Below are 24,681 nucleotides of genomic sequence, written 5' to 3'. Positions count from 1 at the left end.
GTTCGCATGTTTTGTTCGCTCGTTCAGACATAGAGGCGTGAACAGACCGCAAAGAGCGAACGGTTAATTTAAATAGCCAGCCCCTTTTTCTGGGCGAGCGAGCACAAATAGCGTCCGGCTCTGAATCAGGCCCTATGTAAGTTGCCTGTGCACCTGCAAAAATTAGGTGCCATGGTGAATGACCACATTGGCGTATTTTATTTTTGGAAAGGGTTTATACAGCTTGTTTTTTGTTTGTTTTTAGAAACTATGAGGACTAGATAAAACAAGAATTGTTCAAACTGATTATTTGCAATGGCATCATTTTACTAATGGAATCCATAGGCCCTTAGGGGCTGTATTTTCATTAGACCACTTCTGCCCAATGGGACGCCTGGTATAAACAGATGATAAAATAATCTGGGATGACATCTGTGAATGACAGTATCCAGTATAACTTACTACATTATCCAATAGAACTAACTACATTATGCAGTATAGCCTTCCCGCTAGGATGTTTTAGCCTAAAACAACATGGCGGGTGCCGTCCCCACCCGTGGGCCACAGTGTCCATTTTATTCATTTTATAAATTGCAGGAGCAAATATGTAAATAGGACTTATTGTTATGGGCATCATCACCGTTTCCTTCTGCCCCGCTGTCTCCTTTTCTTCAATGCCATTGTTGACCTCCCTATAGCGCCATATCCAGACCGTTAGTAGCAACTGCAAGTTTTCTACTGGCCATGTTGGATGCTAATTTGTAGGAGCTACTATTGATATTTGTACGTTGAAGATGGAGATAATTGGTTAATAGAATATTAATCATAGTGGGGTCATGCCATATTGGGTAGTGACTGAGAGCCAGTAAGTGACAGAATAAGGAAGCCATGAGCCGTATCCAATTTGAGTGGACCCGCAATACTTTTTCGCCTTCCCAGACTTTTCGCCTACTTCGCCTGTTTTGAAGGCGGAAAAGTATCGCGCGCCTGCCCGCGTATCGCCGTATTCAGTTTGAAAGTAGGCGAAAACGGCACCCGGCGAAACTGAAACAATCAGAAAGTACTGTCAGATTTGGGGAAATGAGCCTGAAACCCCCCAAAAAATGCTCTGACATGGGGGTTAGCTATGGTGCCCCCCGATTTGGCTTGCTGAAGGTATTTGTTGTTTTTAAACGGGCTCAATAGCTGCTAAATAGCGTTTTTGTATACGTGGTGCAGAATAGTATTCAGGAGGTTTTTTTGCAGAAAATAACTTATCCCAGCAAATTTGGGGTACTTGGAAATGGGGGTCAGCCTATTTTAAAGTTGCTAAAGTTAAGTTTAAAAAATCCACCTGCCGCAAGCACCTGCAATGAAAAAAACACCTGGGGCATCCTTGGGGACCCCCCCAGAGTCTAGTTCGCTAGTTTTTAACTTTGTCCCCCAACATTTTTTTTTTTTGCCCCCAAATTCAAAGTGATTTTTTTTGGGGTGTTCTTAAGTGTTTTGTTTTTTTTTTTTAAATTTTGACACAGATTACCTTTGGGGGACTGGCTGAATACGGGGTAAAAGCAAAGCAGGCGAAAATGACGCCATCGGCGAAAAGTTCCGCCAAAAACACGCGAAAATGGATTTTCGCCTCAAATTGACTACGGGCCCATGTCTGAGAGTTAGGGATATATTTACTAAAGTGATGGGTTTTTAGAAGTGGAGATGTTGCCGTAGCAACCAGTCAGATTCTAGGTAATAGCTAGAATCTGATTGGTTGCTCTGGGTAACATCTCCACTTCTAAAATCTCTCACTTTAGATATAAACCCCTTACAGTGTAGCACAGGATGGCCACTAGTGAATATGGGCGAAAGCATTAGTTGATATCTACTAAGTAAAAAAAAACAAAACATGGAGGCTGTTTCCGTGAGTCAAGTTGTGGCAGAGGGTGGAGGTTGTCACTGGAAGGAGGTGGCACAAAATGAAGTCTGTGGCTAAGAAGTGCCAGAAGGATGGCACCTGTGGCTGCAAGTGGGCAGAAGATAGAGGCTTTGACCGCGACTTAGCAGAGGATGGAGGCTGTGATTGTGAGTTGTCGGAGCTTATGGCGATGAGTTGGCAGGGGATGTAGGCTGTGGCTGTGAGCTGGTAGAAGGTGGAGGGTGTGACTGCGAGCTCGCAGAGGATGAAAGTTGTGGCTGCGCGTTGGCAGAGGTTGGCGGCTGTGGCTTCGTGTTAACGGGATGAAGGCTGTGACTGCAAGGTGGCAGAGGATAGAGATCATGGCTACCAGGGACGGAGGCTGTGGTTGGTTGGTTGTGAGCATCAGATGATTGAGGCTGTGTCTGGCAGGCAGTGAGTGAAGGAGGAGGCTGGTATTTAGAAACAATGATGGGAACCTACTGAGAAGGATCAGAGGGCAGGGAATGAAATGTCCTTCAGAATTCTATTAGCTTTGAATATTTGGAAAGTTACCTTTTTTTTTTTTGCCCAGATAGATTACACAAGAAGTTAGATTTTTCCTAGTAATGAAGTGCACCTATTGAAATGGGAGCTTGCTTGTGTGAATGTCTAATACATCCCTCCTGTTTGGTGTACATGTTATCCATGCAAAAGGCATTATAGATGCCAGATCTAAACAAAGTGCACACAACTGCAAGAGTGTGACTTACATTTAATCTACCACAAGTCCTTAGTCTGTCTTCTTGTCTTGATGGATCTATGTGCAAACATTCCCGGGAGAAGAACTTGTGTGTTTATGTGTGATATGTGTCCGCGGTATGTGTGTAGCCGGCTACGGTATCTGGTCATGATGTAGATTGCTGGCTCACTTTCTATTTTATACTCCTAGAAACCTGTGCTGTGAATAATGGAGGATGTGACCGCACCTGCAAGGATACGGCAACAGGAGTACGGTGCAGTTGCCCTGTGGGATTCACCCTGCAGCCAGATCAGAAAACTTGTAAAGGTCAGTATGGGTACAAGAGACTCCAGACAGAAAACGTGCTGAACAAGATACCCCAGACAGGGAGCGTTCTGTACAAGAGACCCCAGACAGGGAGGTTTCTGAACAAGAGACCCCAGACAGGGAGCGTTCTGTACAAGAGACCCCAGGAAGGGAGCGTTCTGTACAAGAGACCCCAGGAAGGGAGCGTTCTGTACAAGAAACCCCAGGAAGGGAACGTGCTGGTACAAGAGACTCCAGACAGGGAACGTGCTGTACAAGAGACCCCAGGAAGGGAGCGTTCTGTACAAGAGACCCCAGGAAGGGAGCGTTCTGTACAAGAGACCTGCAGGAAGGGAACATGCTGTACAAGAGACTCCAGGCAGGGAACGTACTGTACAAGAGGCTAAAGATATGGAGGGTTCTGTACAAGAGACCCAAGGCAGGGAACGTACTGTACAAGAGACTCCAGACAGATGTTCTGTACAAGAGACTCCAGGCAGGGAACGTACTGTACAAGAGACTCCAGACAGGTGTTCTGTACATAGGACTCCAGGCAGGGAACGTACTGTACAAGAGACTCCAGATGGAGCGTTCTGTACAAGAGACCCCAGACAGGGAGCGTTCTGTATAAGAGACTCCAGGCTTGGACCGTGCTCTACAAGAGACTCCAGGCAGGGAATGTACTGTACAAGATGCTCCAGACAGGGAGTGTTCTGTACAAGAGACTCCAGGCAGGGAATGTACTGTACAAGAGACTCCAGACGGAGCATTCAGTACAAGAGACCCTAGGTAAGAAGCATTCTTTACAAGAGATCCCAGACAGGGAACGTGCTGTTCAAGAGACTCCAGACGGAGTGTTCTATAAAAGAGACTCCAGGGAGGGAACATACTGTACAAGAAACTCCAAACAGGGAGTGTTCTGTACAAGAGACTCCAGGCAGGCAGTGTACTGTACAAAAGACCTTAGGAAGGGAGCATTCTGTACAAGAGACCCCAGGCAGAGAGTGTACTGTACAAGAGACTCCAGACAGGGAGCATGCTGTACAAGAGACTCCAGACAGGGAGTGTTCTATACAAGAGTCTCCAGGGAGGGAACATACTGTACAAGAGACTCCAGACGGGGAGGGTTCTGTACAAGAGACTTCAGACAGGCAGCATACTGTACAAGAGATCCCAGGCAGGGAGCGTGCTGTACAAGAGACTCCAGACAGGGAGCGTGCTGTACAAAAGCCCCAGGCAGGAGAAACATGCTATAGAAGAGACCCCAGACAGGGAGAGCATGCTACAGAAGAGACCCCAGGCAGGGGTAGCCAGCTATAAAAGAGTGTTTTAAACTAGGGTCCCAGGTAGGCAGCATGCTTTACAAGAGACTCCCATTAGGGAACCTGCTGTATAAGAGACCCCAGGCAAGGGGAGTGTGTGGTGTACAGGAGACCCCAGGCAAGGGGAGTGTGTGGTGTACAGGAGACCCCAGGCAGGGGGAGCGTGTGGTGTACAGGAGACCCCAGGCAGCGGGAGCATGTGGTATACAGGAGACCCCAGGCAGTGGGAGCATGTGTACAGGAGACCCCAGGCAGTGGGAGCATGTGGTGTACAGTAGACCCCAGACAGGGGGAGTGTTCTGTACAAGACCCCAGGCAGTGGGAAGGTACTGTACAAGAGAGTCCAGGTAGGAGGAGAATTTTGTACAAAAGACTCCAGGTAGGACACATGCTGTACAAGTGACTCCAGGTAGGAAGCATGCTGTACAAGTGACTCCAGGTAGACAGCATGCTGTACAAAAGGATCCAAGAAGGAAGTGTGCTGTACAAGATACTTCAGGCAAGTAGTGTGCCATACAAGAGTGTACTGTTCAAGAAGCTCCAGACAAGGGGAGTGTATTGTACAAGAGAGTCCAGGCAGGATGGGCATGCTGTACAAGAGAATATAGGCAGGAGGTGCGTGCTGTACAAGAGCATCCAGGCAGGAGGAGCATGCTGTATAGGAGAGTCCAGGCAGGATGGGCATGCTGTACAAGAGAATATAGGCAGGAGGAGCATACTGTACAAGAGAGTCCAGACAGGAGGAGCATACTGTACAAGAGAATATAGGCAGGATGATGCATAATGTACAAGAGGATCCAGGCAGGAGGAGCATGCTGTACAAGAGAATATAGGCAGGAGGAGCATACTGTACAAGAGAATATAGGCAGGAGGAGCATGTTTGTACAGGAGAGTCCAGGCAGGAGAAACATGCTGTATAGGAGAGTCCAGGCAGGAAAAACATGATGTTCAAGAGGCTTCAGGCAGGAGGACCATGCTGTATTAAAGGCTCCAGGCAGGAGGAGCATACTATACAAGTGAATACAAGCAGTAGGAGCATGCTGTACAAAAGACCCCAAACAGGAGGAGCATGATATACAAATGAGTCCAAGCAGGAGGAGCATGCTATACAAAATAAAGGAAGGGTGAGTATACTGTACAAGAGAGTCCAGGCAGGAGGAGCATGTTATACAAGAAAGTCCAGGCAGGAAGTGCATGCTGTACAAGAGAGTCCAGGCTGGAAGTGCATGCTGTACAAGAGAGTCCAGGCAGGAAGTGCATGCTGTACAAGAGAGTCCAGGCAGGAAGTGCATGCTGTACAAGAGAGTCCAGGCAGGAAGTGCATGCTTTACAAGAGAATACAGGCAGGAGGAGGAGCATACTATACAAGAGAGTCCAGGCAGGAAGTGCATGCTGTACAAGAGAATACAGGCAGTAGCAACATGCTGTACAAGGGAGTCCAGGCAGGAAGTACATGCTGTACAAGAGAATACAGGCAGAAGGAGCATACTGTACACGAGAATACAGGCAGGAGGAGCATACTGTACAAGAGGTTCTAAGTAGTGGCAAGCTGACCAAGATACTTCAGGCAGGGAGAGTGCCATGCAAGAGACAGCAGACAGGGGGAGAGTGCTGTACAAGACTCCAGACAGGACTCGTCCTGCACAAGAGACTTAGCCATCTATAGCAGCGCACAGATCTCATTATTAGGTTGTACTGTTTAATACATATTTGACGTGTTGATCCTGTGCTTTAAATAGCCAAGAATCAGTAGGTGACTGGGCAGGAAGTATGTGGCTTTTCCTTGATCATTCCAGGGCTCCAACCAGACGTCCACAGAGATTTATTGAGGTGACAGCCAGGTCCTGTTTGTGTGTTTGTTTGTTACATCTTGTGCTGGAGGGGAAGAAAGCCTTCACACATTGCTAATTAAATGGAAAGCCACACACAAATATTTAGCAGACTCCGTTCAGGTGTAGCATCTCCTGAAAATCCAGAAAAGCAATTAAATGCAGCAAGACGTAGAAATGTTAAAATAACAGCCAAGGCCTCATATTAACACAGAGCTGTAATTAAATATAAAAGAATCTACCTTTCACCCACAACCTGTGTGTTGCAGTCTGTTACTTGTCTTTGGGCTCTATTAAAGTGCGAGAAGCCCCATCTCCAGCTACTATTGGTGTTTTCGCAAGTGAGAGGGCTTTGCCCAATCCATGAAAGGGTCACCGTCTGCATTATTTTTAACTATTTTTGTTTTCTATTCAGTGCATACTTAGATTGTACGTTCCACTGCGCATGTGTGAGCTATTAACATACAGTGCATCCGGAAAGTATTCACAGCGCTTCACTTTTTCCACATTTTGTTATGTTACAGCCTTATTCCAAAATGGAATAAATTCATTTTTTGTCCTCAACATTCTACACACAATACCCCATAAAGGCAATGTGTAAAAAGTATTCACAGCCTTTGTCATGAAGCTCAAAATTGAGCTCAGGTGAATCCTGTTTTCACTGATCATCCTTGAGATGTTCCTACAGCTTAATTGGAGTCCACCTGTGGTAAATTCAGTTGATTGGACATGATTTTGGAAGGCATACACCTGTCTATATAAGGTCCCACACTTGACAGTGCATGTCAGAGCACAACCCAAGCTGGGTACTCCCTTTAAGGATAGATTCCCCCAATGCATTCCCAGGTGGGCCCTTTACGCCCCAATCCGACACTGGTGTACATAAAGATCCGGAGATTTTAGACTGATTTCTGGCTGGGGCAAATCATTGCTGATAGTGAGGACGGCTTCTCTCACAAGCGGATGCATAGTACAGCAAAGTAGATCCGGCAGATCCTGAATACAGCACGTAATGTGACCGCTTTGCTTCTGACTCCGCCCCTCTGCCTTATTGTTACAACAAATTCGCTCCGAACACTGATGTCACAATAGCTCAGAACCTTGGATGTCGCTTCACCCCTTTGTTTTCTCTTCTCTGTTGCACTTTAAAATGTTCGAAGATTTGGAAAACCCACTTGATTTATATATTTTAGAATAATTAATATGTAATATTTCCTAAGTCATCAGTACTGTACAGTATATTATACTATATAATATATATATATACATAACTGACATCAGTTCCGAAAATCCAGACTGCGCTAACTTGGAACCGCCATAGCCAGGCAGAGCTGCGGTCATAGCATAGGCAGCAGAGCCCTCTTTAACTTACTATTGTTTTTCTTTTCTTTGGGAAGTTTATCACCCACCAGAGTTCTGAGAAAAAACAATGGCTGAATGGGTATTGTATAGAGGGATGTGAGCATATGGGGGATGCTATATTACTAACTAGCGACCTGCCCTGGCTACGCACGGGAGCAGTTTTGAATTTACGACGATAGCCTTTTTTAACCGAGGTCTTATAAGATTGCCTTGTAGACAACATTAGTCATTTTTCCTCCTGACGTCAACGCAAAAAGATTTAGGGCCTGATTCAGAGCCGCTCGCTCACGCTGTGCGTTCGCAAGCGGCCCGATGTTCTGTGTACGAGCATGCGTGAACTACACACTGCGATCGCATCCCTCTCGCTCGCCCAGCAAAGGCAGCCCAGGGTAATGAGTGACAGGAGAGGCCGTTTGTGGGTGGTAACGGGCAGGACACTAATAACGGGGGGGTTGGAGATGCGAATGCAGGCGTGCCTGAGTGTTTCAACGCCGTTTTAGAGGCGTGCATAATTAACAGGCAGCATCATAGTACACGTCGATTGCCTTTTTATTTACACTGATTTCCTCGCAGTGCTTGCGGTAGGGTAAAGCTACCTCAAGCACTGCGTTCACACCCGATGGTGCTCGATGTACCAATGTTTTCATACACTTCCTGGAGATGACGTGGTGCTGGTGGGCGTCTCTGCCTGTGCGATTGGGCATACGCATACACAAAGTGGCCGCTCGCTAAGACATGGTGAGCGTGCTTATGCCTTGGCGAGCGATCGCTTCCCGTGGCGTCGCTTTGACAAATTTGCATGCGCATCCAGCGAGCGTACGCAGATCGCGAACGGGTCTGAATCAGGCCCTTAGTTTTGATGTCACACGCAAATGGGCCACGTAAAGTTGTCCATTAACTTCTTGGGTCAGCTCCAGCCACGTTAAGTGTCCTTCCCCTGTGCTTTATTTATTGCCATGCCGAAGCAGACTTGTACCGGGAATTGGACTTGTTTGAAATGAAAGAATCCTTTTAATGACTTAATGAAATAGAAACTGTAAAATTAGGGAAACTTTTTAATTTGGTATCAGTAAACGGGGCTTACATCTATTTTTCTGGAGAAACCGGACAATACATATCATTCTCTACATGCTATAAAGTGAAGTCCATCGTTATATCTTTAACGGTTTAGGCAGCGTAAGCCGGGAACGCGCTCGGACGTCCGTTTATTGACTTTCTTCAGTACAACCGGTCACTGCTCCTCTCCCTTTTGTCCCACATTAATGTTTCATGCACTTATACCTTCCTCTACTAATGCTCTATAGAACAGTGAAAACTGCATCAGAATCCGTCCAGTGGTTCCGAGATTAGCCCGAACAAATAGACAGACAGACATACGCCTAGCAGGGACTTTATTTTATACTATGTATAGATACTGTACTACACCTTAATGCTAAATACGTCCCCAAAAACAGGCAGCACTGCACTGTATATGCAAAGCCCTAAGAGCTCAGACCCCTACCAGCTTTACTCGCCTTTGTATGTATTTGACCCCGTCCTTGGATAGATTTCCTAATGCCTTGTGGATGAAGGAAAATAAAGCACATTTTTCTTATTATTTGGAAGAGACCTTCTTTTCCTTACTGTGAAATCCTTGTTAATCTTCTGGCACGTTGTTTGACTAGAGGGGTGATATCCAGAGCTTACGCTAGGCAAACATGCCTCAAGCCGACTGTCTCACTGCCTTGGTTACCAGGGAGAGACCTGCGCCCTGCTCGGGGCAGGGGAGAAATGTAACATACATGTGTCAGTATTGACGCATGCATGGCAATGTCCGCACTCTCTGTACATAGCCGTGGTCTTAATCCAATTTCAGGGAATGCAAGTTTCAAATAATTACTGGCATTCAAGCTCTGCACTTCATTGGTTACCAAGTGAATGGGTTAAACGGTCATCCCTGTTACCATGTCGTCTTTGGGAAGATTACAGAAGCCTTTTATTTTTTGGCTAATGTATGGCGGTGCACTCTTCTATAAAGAGAGGAAATAGTTCATTGTACACGCTGAGGCTTTTTTTTCTACCCTAGAAACCCTTTTGTGGACAGAAGCGTGTATTGTGAACCACACCTGTTCGTGAAATAAAGGATTGCGATTTCATACAGCCCGAGCACTTGTGTTTAAATTGCAGCTTGCAGAATAATGTCCACAATGATTGTGCTGGTCTTTGTCACATGATCCCAGCTACCTTGCATAATGCACTTATTATATACATGTTTGTAAAGAGATCATGTACCTCGTATATATATATATTTTTTTACCCGTCTACTCTACAGATGTCAGAAACTATTCAGTCAATCTAAAAGCTGCATTGCCGTGGGATTGCTGTATTTGGCTCACCTGCTCCTTCCCCGTTCTGTAGCCCCGGGAATAGTGGCTGCATACAATTTCTAAGTTCACTACTTCATAATGGCTGCACATGGGTGTTGTGAGTGGTGGACCAATAAAATTCTGCAATCTCTCCGATCACAACTTATGATTGGTTCTCCTCCTCACAGCCCCTCTTAACTGTAGCACACTAAATTGGGTGTCTTGATATCATTGGCCGGGCTATTCGACTAAGGGCAGTATTCAATCAGACGCGAAAAGCTGAGATCTGCGAAAAAGTATCGCCAATTGCGACTTCGCCAGTCGGAAACTCATCTCCGTATTCTGGGCCTGATTCAGACCCCTGTGCGAGCCCCGTTGTGAGTGAATTTTCACTCGCTGCGGGACTCACTACAAGACGGGGCAGCTGTCGATGGTGATTGACAGCTCGTCCCGTTTTGTAGGCGTGCAGTGGGGGTGGCTGGACAAAAGGAGGCGTTCCAGAAGGAACGCCTGCCATTTTGTAGGCGGCCCTATTGACATCTAATAGAGCAGGAAGTTCACTGGGGCTTGCAGTGGACGAGACACTACCACAAGGGTCTCGTCGCAAGCCCGATGGTCGTGATAATCGCGACCATTGCCAGGCCTCCCGCTAAAGCTGTGGGTGGTCATCCACAGCATAGCGAGCGGCCTGGAGGCAGGGGGGAGGTAAAAAAAAAAAAAGCCCTGATTCAGAGCGAGCGCTCACAAACAGCGCCCGCCTCTATTCCAAATACTTTTCGCGTATGCGGAAAGTGAATGCAATGTAATAGGAGAAAAAGATTCGCTTCTGAATAGTAGGAGAAAAGAAGTGGATTGTTTTTATTTTGGGGTGCAAAGGTGGGGAAACCACTCAGAACCCTGGGGACAGCCCCCAAAGGTCAACTGCATCAAAAAAATCCTTAATAAACTGTAAGAACACCCCAAAAAAGTACTTTCATTTTGGGAGCGAAAAAGCACAAAGTGGGGGGACAACTTCAAAAACTAGCGAAATAAGGTTCTGGGGGTGCACTAAGAAGGGGTCAGTGTTTTTGGGATTGCAGGTGCTTTTATGATGGAGATAATTCACTTTATTAAAACTTCACTTTAGAGACAATAAAAGATGCTAGCACCCATTTTCAGGTACCCCAAATTTGCCAGGACTACTTATTTTCTCAAACAAATCCTGCTTTATGCCATTCTTCACCACTTGTGCAAAGACACTAATTAGAGGCAATGGTACCAACTTAAGTACCCCAAACAGTTTTATTAGGACTATTTGGGCACTACTACATTGATCCCCAATCTTTTGCATCTTTTTGAGGGGTTCAGGCTGATTTCCCCGATTTAGACACTACTTTCCGCCTGTTCTGAGTTCGCGTGTCGCCGTTTTCGCGTCTCTTGGAATTGAATATGGCGAATAGCGGGGACGCGCAGGATAAGTTTCCGCGTCCAAAAGACGCAATGTAGGCGAAAAGTCCGGCAGGCAAAACTTAATCGCGGACGCAAAACTAAATACCGCCCAAAGATTTTCAGATTGCCACTCTGAAAAGTTCAGGAGATTTGGGGGAGCCGAACATTTGAGTTTTAATATAAGAACACTGGTAAAGTTTAAAATGTATTACACATACATTATACTATCAGACCCACACATTACTCTTTATATACCATCAGACCTCATCTGCAGGACACCAGCTTTATCACACATGTCCCCATGCTCACCAGCTTTATCACACATGTCCCCATACATAGCAGCTTGTCACACATGTCCCCTTGCTCAGCAGCTTGTCACACATGTCCCCATGCTCAGCAGCTTGTCACACATGTCCCTATACATAGCATCTTGTCACACATGTCCCCATACATAGCAGCTTGTCACACATGTCCCCATACACACCAGCTTGTCACACATGTCCCCATGCACACCAGCTTGTCACACATGTCCCCATGCACACCAGCTTGTCACACATGTCCCCATACATAGCAGCTTGTCACACATGTCCCCATGCACAGCAGCTGGTCACACATGTCCCCATACATATCAGCTTGTCACACATGTCCCCATACACACCAGCTTGTCACACATGTCCCCATGCACACCAGCTTGTCACACATGTCCCCATGCACATCAGCTTGTCACACATGTCCCCATGCACACCAGCTTTATCAAACATGTCCGCATGCACACCAGCTTTATCACACATGTCCCCATGCACAGCAGCTTTGTCAAACATGTCCCCATGCACATCAGCTTGTCACACATGTCCCCATGCACAGCAGCTTTATCACACATGTCCCCATGCTCACCAGCTTTATCACACATGTCCCCATGCTCACCAGCTTTATCACACATGTCCCCATACATAGCAGCTTGTCACACATGTCCCCATGCTCAGCAGCTTTTTACACATGTCCCCATGCTCAGCAGCTTGTCACACATGTCCCTATACATAGCATCTTGTCACACATGTCCCCATGCACAGCAGCTTGTCACACATGTCCCCATACATATCAGCTTGTCACACATGTCCCCATACACACCAGCTTGTCACACATGTCCCCATGCACACCAGCTTGTCACACATGTCCACATGCACATCAGCTTGTCACACATGTCCCCATGCACACCAGCTTTATCAAACATGTCCGCATGCACACCAGCTTTATCACACATGTCCCCATGCACAGCAGCTTTGTCAAACATGTCCCCATGCACATCAGCTTGTCACAAATGTCCCCATGCACAGCAGCTTTATCACACATGTCCCCATGCTCACCAGCTTTATCACACATGTCCCCATGCTCACCAGCTTTATCACACATGTCCCCATACATAGCAGCTTGTGACACATGTCCCCATGCTCAGCAGCTTTTCACACATGTCCCCATGCTCAGCAGCTTGTCACACATGTCCCTATACATAGCATCTTGTCACACATGTCCCCATACATAGCAGCTTGTCACACATGTCCCCATACACACCAGCTTGTCACACATGTCCCCATGCACACCAGCTTGTCACACATGTCCCCATGCACACCAGCTTGTCACACATGTCCCCATACATAGCAGCTTGTCACACATGTCCCCATGCACAGCAGCTTGTCACACATGTCCCCATACATATCAGCTTGTCACACATGTCCCCATACACACCAGCTTGTCACACATGTCCCCATGCACACCAGCTTGTCACACATGTCCCCATGCACATCAGCTTGTCACACATGTCCCCATGCACACCAGCTTTATCAAACATGTCCGCATGCATATCAGCTTTATCACACATGTCCCCATGCACAGCAGCTTTGTCAAACATGTCCCCATGCACATCAGCTTGTCACACATGTCCCCATGCACAGCAGCTTTATCACACATGTCCCCATGCTCACCAGCTTTATCACACATATCCCCATGCACAGCAGCATGTCACACATGTCCCCATGCACACCAGCTTGTCACACATGTCCCCATGCACACCACCCCAAGCACACCAGCTTTTTCACACATGTCCCCATGCACACCAGCTTGTCACACATGTCCCCATGCACAGCAGCTTGTCACACATGTCCCCATGCACACCAGCTTTATCACACATGCCCTCATGCTCACCAGCTTGTCACACATGTCCCCATGCTCACCAGCTTGTCACACATGACCCCATGCACACCAGCTTTATCACACGTATCCCCATGCACACCAGCTTTATCACACATGTCCCCATGCACACCAGCTTGTCACACATGTCCCCATGCACAGCAGCTTTATCACACATGTCCCCATGCACAGCAGCTTTATCACACATGTCCCCATGCACACCAGTTTGTCACACATGTCCCCATGCACACCAGCTTGTCACACATGTCCTAATGCACAGCAGCTTTATCACACATGTCCCCATGCTCACCAGCTTTATCACACATGTCCCCATGCACAGCAGCTTGTCACACATGTCCCCATGCACACCAGCTTGTCACACATGTCCCCATGCACACCAGCTTATCACACATGTCCCCATGCACAGCAGCTTGTCACACATGTCCCCATGCACACTAGCTTGTCACACATGTCCCCATGCACACTAGCTTGTCACACATGTCCTCATGCACAGCAGCTTTATTACACATGTCCCCATGCTCACCAGCTTTATCACACATGTCCCCATGCACAGCAGCTTGTCACACATGTCCCCATGCACAGCAGCATGTCACACATGTCCCCATGCACACCAGCTTGTCACACATGTCCCCATGCACACCACCCCAAGCACACCAGCTTTTTCACACATGTCCCCATGCACAGCAGCTTGTCACACATGTCCCCATGCACAGCAGCTTGTCACACATGTCCCCATGCACACCAGCTTTATCACACATGTCCCCATGCTCACCAGCTTGTCACACATGTCCCCATGCACACCAGCATTATCACACGTATCCCCATGCACAGCAGCTTGTCACACATGTCCCCATGCACACCAGCTTTATCACACATGTCCTCATGCACACTAGCTTATCACACATGTCCCCATGCACACCAGCTTGTCACACATGTCCTCATGCACAGCAGCTTTATCACACATGTCCCCATGTACAGCAGCTTTATCACACATGTCCCCATGCACACCAGCTTGCCACACATGTCCCCATGCACACCAGCTTGTCACACATGTCCCCATGCACACCAGCTTGTCACACATGTTCTCATGCACAGCAGCTTTATCACACATGTCCCCATGCACAGCAGCTTTATCACACATGTCCCCATGCACATCAGCTTGTCACACATGTCCCCATGCACACCAGCTTGTCACACATGTCCCCATGCACACCAGCTTTATCACACATGTCCACATGCACACCAGCTTGTCACACATGTCCCCATGCACACCAGCTTTATCGCACGTATCCCCATGCACAACAGCTTGTCACACATGTCCCCATGCACACCAGCTTTATCACACATGTCCCCATGCACACTAGCTTGTCACACATGTCCCCATGCACACCAGCTTGTCACACATGTCTTCATGCACAGCAGCTTTATCACACAAGTCCCCATGCTCACCAGCTTCATCACACATGTCCCCATGCACAGCAGCTTGTCACACATATCCCCATGCACAGCAGCTTGTCACACATGTCCCCATGCACACCAGCTTGTCACACATGTCCCCATTCACACCAGCTTTATCACACATGTCCTCCTGCTCACCAGCTTGTCACACATGTCCCCATGCTCACCAGCTTGTCACACATGTCCCCATGCACACCACCCCAAACACACCAGCTTTTTCACACATGTCCCCATGCACACCAGCTTGTCACACATGTCCCCATGCACAGCAGCTTGTCACACATATCCCCATGCACACCAGCTTTATCACACATGTCCTCATGCTCACCAGCTTGTCACACATGTCCCCATGCTCACCAGCTTGTCACACATGACCCCATGCACACCAGCTTTATCACACGTATCCCCATGCACAGCAGCTTGTCACACATGTCCCAATGCACACCAGCTTTATCACACATGTCCCCATGCACACCAGCTTTGTCAGACATGTCCCCATGCACATCAGCTTGTCACACATGTCCCCATGCACAGCAGCTTTATCACACATGTCCCCATGCTCACCAGCTTTATGACACATGTCCCCATGCACAGCAGCTTTATCACACATGTCCCCATGCTCACCAGCTTTATCACACATGTCCCCATGCACAGCAACATGTCACACATGTCCCCATGCACACCAGCTTGTCACACATGTCCCCATGCACACCACCCCAAGCACACCAGCTTTTTCACACATGTCCCCATGCACAGCAGCTTGTCATACATGTCCCCATGCACACCAGCTTTATCACACATGTCCTCATGCTCACCAGCTTGTCACACATGTCCCCATGCTCACCAGCTTGTCACACATGACCCCATGCACACCAGCTTTATCACACATATCCCCATGCACAGCAGCTTGTCACACATGTCCCCATGCACACCAGCTTTATCACACATGTCCCCATGCACACCAGCTTGTCACACATGTCCACATGCACAGCAGCTTTATCACACATGTCTCCATGCACAGCAGCTTTATCACACATGTCCCCATGCACACCAGTTTGTCACAGATGTCCCCATGCACACCAGCTTGTCACACATGTCCTCATGCACAGCAGCTTTATCACACATGTCCCCATGCTCACCAGCTTTATCACACATGTCCCCATGCACAGCAGCTTGTCACACATGTCCCCATGCACACCAGCTTGTCACACATGTCCCCATGCACACCAGCTTATCACACATGTCCCCATGCACAGCAGCTTTATCACACATGTCCCCATGCACACCAGCTTTATCACACATGTCCCCATGCACAGCAGCTTGTCACACATGTCCCCAGGCACACCAACTTTATCACACATGTCCCCATGCACACCAGCTTGTCACACATGTCCCCATGCACAACAGCTTTATCACACATGTCCCCATGCACAACAGCTTTATCACACATGTCCCCATGCACAGCAGCTTTATCACACATGTCCCCATGCACAGCAGCTTGTCACACATGTCGCCATGCACACTAGCTTGTCACACATGTCCCCATGCACACTAGCTTGTCACACATGTCCTCGTGCACAGCAGCTTTATTACACATTTCCCCATGCTCACCAGCTATATCACACATGTCCCCATGCACAGCAGCTTGTCACACATGTCCCCATGCACAGCAGCATGTCACACATGTCCCCATGCACACCAGCTTGTCACACATGTCCCCATGCACACCACCCCAAGCACACCAGCTTTTTCACACATGTCCCCATGCACAGCAGCTTGTCACACATGTCACCATGCACACCAGCTTTATCACACATGTCCCCATGCTCACCAGCTTGTCACACATGTCCCCATGCACACCAGCATTATCACACGTATCCCCAAGCACAGCAGCTTGTCACACATGTCCCCATGCACACCAGCTTTATCACACATGTCCTTATGCACACTAGCTTATCACACATGTCCCCATGCACACCAGCTTGTCACACATGTCCTCATGCACAGCAGCTTTATCACACATGTCCCCATGTACAGCAGCTTTATCACACGGCCCCATGCACACCAGCTTGTCACACATGTCCCCATGCACACCAGCTTGTCACACATGTCCCCATGCACACCAGCTTGTCACACATGTCCCCATGCACAGCAGCTTGTCACACATGTCCCCATGCACAGCAGCATGTCACACATGTCCCCATGCACACCAGCTTGTCACACATGTCCCCATGCACACCACCCCAAGCACACCAGCTTTTTCACACATGTCCCCATGCACAGCAGCTTGTCACACATGTCCCCATGCACAGCAGCTTGTCACACATGTCCCCATGCACACCAGCTTTATCACACATGTCCCCATGCTCACCAGCTTGTCACACATGTCCTCATGCACACCAGCATTATCACACGTATCCCCAAGCACAGCAGCTTGTCACACATGTCCCCATGCACACCAGCTTTATCACACATGTCCTCATGCACACTAGCTTATCACAAATGTCCCCATGCACACCAGCTTGTCACACATGTCCTCATGCACAGCAGCTTTATCACACATGTCCCCATGTACAGCAGCTTTATCACACGTCCCCATGCACACCAGCTTGTCACACATGTCCCCATGCACACCAGCTTGTCACACATGTCCCCATGCACACCAGCTTGTCATACATGTCCTCATGCACAGCAGCTTTATCACACATGTCCCCATGCACAGCAGCTTTATCACACATGTCCCCATGCACAGCAGCTTTATCACACATGTCCCCATGCACATCAGCTTGTCACACATGTCCCCATGCACACCAGCTTGTCACACATGTCCCCATGCACACCAGCTTTATCACACATGTCCCCATGCACACCAGCTTGTCACACATGTCCCCATGCACACCAGCTTTATCGCATGTATCCCCATGCACAACAGCTTGTCACACATGTCCCCATGCACACCAGCTTTATCACACATGTCCCCATGCACACTAGCTTGTCACACATGTCCCCATGCACACCAGCTTGTCCCACATGTCCTCATGCACAGCAGCTTTATCACACATGCTCCCATGTTCAACAGCTTCATCTCACATGTCCCCATGCACAGCAGCTTGTCACACATATTCCCATGCACAGCAGCTTTATCACACATGTCCCCATGCTCATCAGCTTTATCACACATGTCCCCATGCACAGCAGCTTTATCACACATGTCCCCTTGCACACTAGCTTGTCACACATGTCCCCATGCACACCAGCTTGTCACACATGTCCTCATGCACAGCAGCATTATCACACATGTTCCCATGCTCAACAGCTTCATCACACATGTCCCCATGCACAGCAGCTTGTCACACATATCCCCATGCACAGCAGCTTGTCACACATGTCCCCATGCACACCAGCTTGTCACACATGTCCCCATGCACACCAGCTTTGTCACACATGTCCCCATGCTCAGCAGCTTGTCACACATGTCCCCATGCACACCACCCCAAGCACACCAGCTTTTTCACACATGTCTCCATGCACACCAGCTTGTCACACATGTCCCCATGCACAGCAGCTTGTCACACATGTCCCCATGCATACCAGCTTTATCACACATGTCCTCATGCTCACCAGCTTGTCACACATGTCCCCATGCTCACCAGCTTGTCACACATGACCCCATGTACACCAGTTTTATCACACGTATCCCCATGCACAGCAGCCTGTCACACATGTCCCCATGCACACCAGCTTTATCACACATGTCCCCATGCACACCAGCTTGTCACACATGTCCCCATGCACAACAGCTTTGTCACACATGTCCCCATGCACAGCAGCTTTATCACACATGTCCCCATGCACACCAGTTTGTCACACATCTCCCCATGCACACCAGCTTGTCACACATGTCCTCATGCACAGCAGCTTTATCACACATGTCCCCATGCTCACCAGCTTTATCACACATGTCCCCATGCACAGCAGCTTGTCACACATGTCCCCATGCACACCAGCTTGTCACACATGTCCCCATGCACACCAGCTTATCACACATGTCCCCATGCACAGCAGCTTTATCACACATGTCCCCATGCACAGCAGCTTGTCACACATGTCCCCATGCACACCAGCTTTATCACACATGTCTCCATGCACACCAGCTTGTCACACATGTCCCCATGCACAACAGCTTTATCACACATGCCCCCATGCACAACAGCTTTATCACACATGTCCCCATGCACAGCAGCTTTATCAGACATGTCCCCATGCACAGCAGCTTGTCACACATGTCCCCATGCACAGCAGCTTGTCACACATATTCCCATGCACAACAACTTTATCACACATGCTCAACAGCTTCATCACACATGTCCCCATGCACAGCAGCTTGTCACACATATTCCCATGCACAGCAGCTTGTCACACATGTCCCCATGCACACCAGCTTGTCACACATGTCCCCATGCACACCAGCTTTGTCACACATGTCCCCATGCTCACCAGCTTGTCACACATGACCCCATGCACACCAGTTTTATCACACGTATCCCCATGCACAGCAGATTGTCACACATGTCCCCATGCACACCAGCTTTATCACACATGTCCCCATGCACACCAGCTTGTCACACATGTCCACATGCACAACAGCTTTATCACACATGTCCCCTTGCACAGCAGCTTTATCACACATGTCCCCATGCACACCAGTTTGTCACACATGTCCCCATGCACACCAGCTTGTCACACATGTCCTCATGCACAGCAGCTTTATCACACATGTCCCCATGCTCACCAGCTTTATCACACATGTCCCCATGCACAGCAGCTTTATCACACATGTCCCCTTGCACACCAGCTTGTCACACATGTCCCCATGCACACCAGCTTGTCACACATGTCCTCATGCACAGCAGCTTATCACACATGTTCCCATGCTCAACAGCTTCATCACACATGTCCCCATGCACAGCAGCTTGTCACACATATCCCCATGCACAACAGCTTGTCACACATCTCCCCATGCACACCAGCTTGTCACACATGTCCCCATGCACACCAGCTTGTCACACATGTCCCCATGCACACCACCCCAAGCACACCAGCTTTTTCACACATGTCCCCATGCACACCAGCTTGTCACACATGTCCCCATGCACAGCAGCTTGTCACACATGTCCCCATGCATACCAGCTTTATCACACTTGTCCTCATGCTCACCAGCTTGTCACACATGTCCCCATGCTCACCAGCTTGTCACACATGACCCCATGTACACCAGTTTTATCACACGTATCCCCATGCACAGCAGCCTGTCACACATGTCCCCATGCACACCAGCTTTATCACACATGTCCCCATGCACACCAGCTTGTCACACATGTCCACATGCACACCAGTTTGTCACACATGTCCCCATGCACACCAGCTTATCACACATGTCCTCATGCACAGCAGCTTTATCACACATGTCCCCATGCTCACCAGCTTTATCACACATGTCCCCATACACAGCAGCTTGTCACACATGTCCCCATGCACACCAGCTTGTCACACATGTCCCCATGCACACCAGCTTATCACACATGTCCCCATGCACAGCAGCTTTATCACACATGTCCCCATGCACAGCAGCTTGTCACACATGTCCCCATGCACACCAGCTTTATCACACATGTCCCCATGCACACCAGCTTGTCACACATGTCCCCATGCACAACAGCTTTATCACACATGTCCCCATGCACAACAGCTTTATCACACATGTCCCCATGCACAGCAGCTTTATCAGACATGTCCCCATGCACAGCAGCTTGTCACACATGTCCCCATGCACACTAGCTTGTCACACATGTCCCCATGCACACTAGCTTGTCACACATGTCCTCATGCACAGCAGCTTTATTACACATGTCCCCATGCTCACCAGCTTTATCACACATGTCCCCATGCACAGCAGCTTGTCACACATGTCCCCATGCACAGCAGCATGTCACACATGTCCCCATGCACACCAGCTTGTCACACATGTCCCCATGCACACCACCCCAAGCACACCAGCTTTTTCACACATGTCCCCATGCACAGCAGCTTGTCACACATGTCCCCATGCACAGCAGCTTGTCACACATGTCCCCATGCACACCAGCTTTATCACACATGTCCCCATGCTCACCAGCTTGTCACACATGTCCCCATGCACACCAGCTTTATCACACATGTCCCCATGCTCACCAGCTAGTCACACATGTCCCCATGCAAACCAGCATTATCACACGTATCCCCATGCACAGCAGCTTGTCACACATGTCCCCATGCACATCAGCTTTATCACACATGTCCTCATGCACACTAGCATATCACACATGTCCCCTTGCACACCAGCTTTTCACACATGTCCTCATGCACAGCAGCTTTATCACACATGTTCCCATGTACAGCAGCTTTATCACACATGTACCCATGCACACCAGCTTGTCACACATGTCCCCATGCACACCAGCTTGTCACACATGTCCCCATGCACACCAGCTTGTCACACATGTCCTCATGCACAGCAGCTTTATCACACATGTCCCCATGCACAGCAGCTTTATCACACATGTCCCCATGCACAGCAGCTTTATCACACATGTCCCCATGCACAGCAGCTTTATCACACATCTCCCCATGCACATCAGCTTGTCACACATGTCCCCATGCACACCAGCTTGTCACACATGTCCCCATGCACACCAGCTTTATCACACATGTCCCCATGCACACCAGCTTTATCACACATGTCCCCATGCGCACCTGCTTGTCACACATGTCCCCATGCACACCAGCTTTATCGCACGTATCCCCATGCACAACAGCTTGTCACACATGTCCCCATGCACACCAGCTTTATCACACATGTCCCCATGCACACTAGCTTGTCACACATGTCCCCATGCACACCAGCTTGTCACACATGTCCTCATGCACAGCAGCTTTATTACACATGTTCCCATGCTCACCAGCTTCATCACACATGTCCCCATGCACAGCAGCTTGTCACACATGTCCCCATGCACAGCAGCATGTCACACATGTCCCCATGCACACCAGCTTGTCACACATGTCCCCATGCACACCACCCCAAGCACACCAGCTTTTTCACACATGTCCCCATGCACAGCAGCTTGTCACACATGTCCCCATGCACAGCAGCTTGTCACACATGTCCCCATGCACACCAGCTTTATCACACATGTCCCCATGCTCACCAGCTTGTCACACATGTCCCCATGCACACCAGCTTTATCACACATGTCCCCATGCTCACCAGCTTTGTCACACATGTCCCCATGCTCACCAGCTTGTCACACATGACCCCATGCACACCAGTTTTATCACACGTATCCCCATGCACAGCAGCTTGTCACACATGTCCCCATGCACACCAGCTTTATCACACATGTCCCCATGCACACCAGCTTGTCACACATGTCCCCTTGCACAGCAGCTTTATCACACATGTCCCCATGCACACCAGTTTGTCACACATGTCCCCATGCACACCAGCTTGTCACACATGTCCTCATGCACAGCAGCTTTATCACACATGTCCCCATGCTCACCAGCTTTATCACACATGTCCCCATGCACAGCAGCTTTATCACACATGTCCCCTTGCACACCAGCTTGTCACACATGTCCCCATGCACACCAGCTTGTCACACATGTCCTCATGCACAGCAGCTTATCACACATGTTCCCATGCTCAACAGCTTCATCACACATGTCCCCATGCACAGCAGCTTGTCACACATATCCCCATGCACAACAGCTTGTCACACATGTCCCCATGCACACCAGCTTGTCACACATGTCCCCATGCACACCAGCTTTGTCACACATGTCCCCATGTTCACCAGCTTGTCACACATGTCCCCATGCACACCACCCCAAGCACACCAGCTTTTTCACACATATCCCCATGCACACCAGCTTGTCACACATGTCCCCATGCACAGCAGCTTGTCACACATGTCCCCATGCATACCAGCTTTATCACACTTGTCCTCATGCTCACCAACTTGTCACACATGTCCCCATGCTCACCAGCTTGTCACACATGACCCCATGTACACCAGTTTTATCACACGTATCCCCATGCACAGCAGCCTGTCACACATGTCCCCATGCACACCAGCTTTATCACACATGTCCCTATGCACACCAGCTTGTCACACATGTCCACATGCACAACAGCTTTATCACACATGTCCCCATGCACAGCAGCTTTATCACACATGTCCCCATGCACACCAGTTTGTCACACATGTCCCCATGCACACCAGCTTATCACACATGTCCTCATGCACAGCAGCTTTATCACACATGTCCCCATGCTCACCAGCTTTATCACACATGTCCCCATACACAGCAGCTTGTCACACATGTCCCCATGCACACCAGCTTGTCACACATGTCCCCATGCACACCAGCTTATCACACATGTCCCCATGCACAGCAGCTTTATCACACATGTCCCCATGCACAGCAGCTTGTCACACATGTCCCCATGCACACCAGCTTTATCACACATGTCCCCATGCACACCAGCTTGTCACACATGTCCCCATGCACAACAGCTTTATCACACATGTCCCCATGCACAACAGCTTTATCACACATGTCCCCATGCACAGCAGCTTTATCAGACATGTCCCCATGCACAGCAACTTGTCACACATGTCCCCATGCACACTAGCTTGTCACACATGTCCCCATGCACACTGGCTTGTCACACATGTCCTCATGCACAGCAGCTTTATTACACATGTCCCCATGCTCACCAGCTTTATCACACATGTCGCCATGCACAGCAGCTTGTCACACATGTCCCCATGCACAGCAGCATGTCACACATGTCCCCATGCACACCAGCTTGTCACACATGTCCCCATGCACACCACCCCAAGCACACCAGCTTTTTCACACATGTCCCCATGCACAGAAGCTTGTCACACATGTCCCCATGCACAGCAGCTTGTCACACATGTCCCCATGCACACCAGCTTAATCACACATGTCCCCATGCTCACCAGCTTGTCACACATGTCCCCATGCACACCAGCTTTATCACACATGTCCCCATGCTCACCAGCTAGTCACACATGTCCCCATGCAAACCAGCATTATCACACGTATCCCCATGCACAGCAGCTTGTCACACATGTCCCCATGCACACCAGCTTTATCACACATGTCCTCATGCACACTAGCTTATCACACATGTCCCCTTGCACACCAGCTTTTCACACATGTCCTCATGCACAGCAGCTTTATCACACATGTTCCCATGTACAGCAGCTTTATCACACATGTACCCATGCACACCAGCTTGTCACACATGTCCCCATGCACACCAGCTTGTCACACATGTCCCCATGCACACCAGCTTGTCACACATGTCCTCATGCACAGCAGCTTTATCACACATGTCCCCATGCACAGCAGCTTTATCACACATGTCCCCATGCACAGCAGCTTTATCACACATCTCCCCATGCACATCAGCTTGTCACACATGTCCCCATGCACACCAGCTTGTCACACATGTCCCCATGCACACCAGCTTTATCACACATGTCCCTATGCACACCAGCTTTATCAAACATGTCCCCATGCGCACCTGCTTGTCACACATGTCCCCATGCACAGCAGCTTTATCGCACGTATCCCCATGCACAACAGCTTGTCACACATGTCCCCATGCACACCAGCTTTATCACACATGTCCCCATGCACACTAGCTTATCACACATGTCCCCATGCACACCAGCTTGTCACACATGTCCTCATGCACAGC

At 49.0% G+C, this 24,681-nt stretch overlaps 1 protein-coding gene across 4 annotated transcripts in view; it reads left to right on the top strand.

Annotated features, from left to right (window-relative positions):
* The window catches only part of SCUBE1 (signal peptide, CUB domain and EGF like domain containing 1), a 326,927-nt gene that overhangs the window by 231,248 nt on the left and 70,998 nt on the right, over positions 1–24,681 (top strand). For all 4 annotated transcript variants that reach the window (XM_088478384.1, XM_088478382.1, XM_088478383.1 and 1 more), the window contains one exon: positions 2,799–2,915. In XM_088478384.1, coding sequence (XP_088334510.1) covers positions 2,799–2,915 — 117 coding nt within the window. The remainder of the gene's footprint in view (positions 1–2,798; positions 2,916–24,681) is intronic.

Source organism: Taudactylus pleione, unplaced genomic scaffold, assembly GCF_031769625.1.
Source record: "Taudactylus pleione unplaced genomic scaffold, aTauple2 ptg000212l, whole genome shotgun sequence".
NCBI lineage: Eukaryota > Metazoa > Chordata > Amphibia > Anura > Myobatrachidae > Taudactylus > Taudactylus pleione.
Note: the sequence above shows the minus strand (reverse complement) of the source record. Positions and strands in the feature narration are given on the sequence as shown.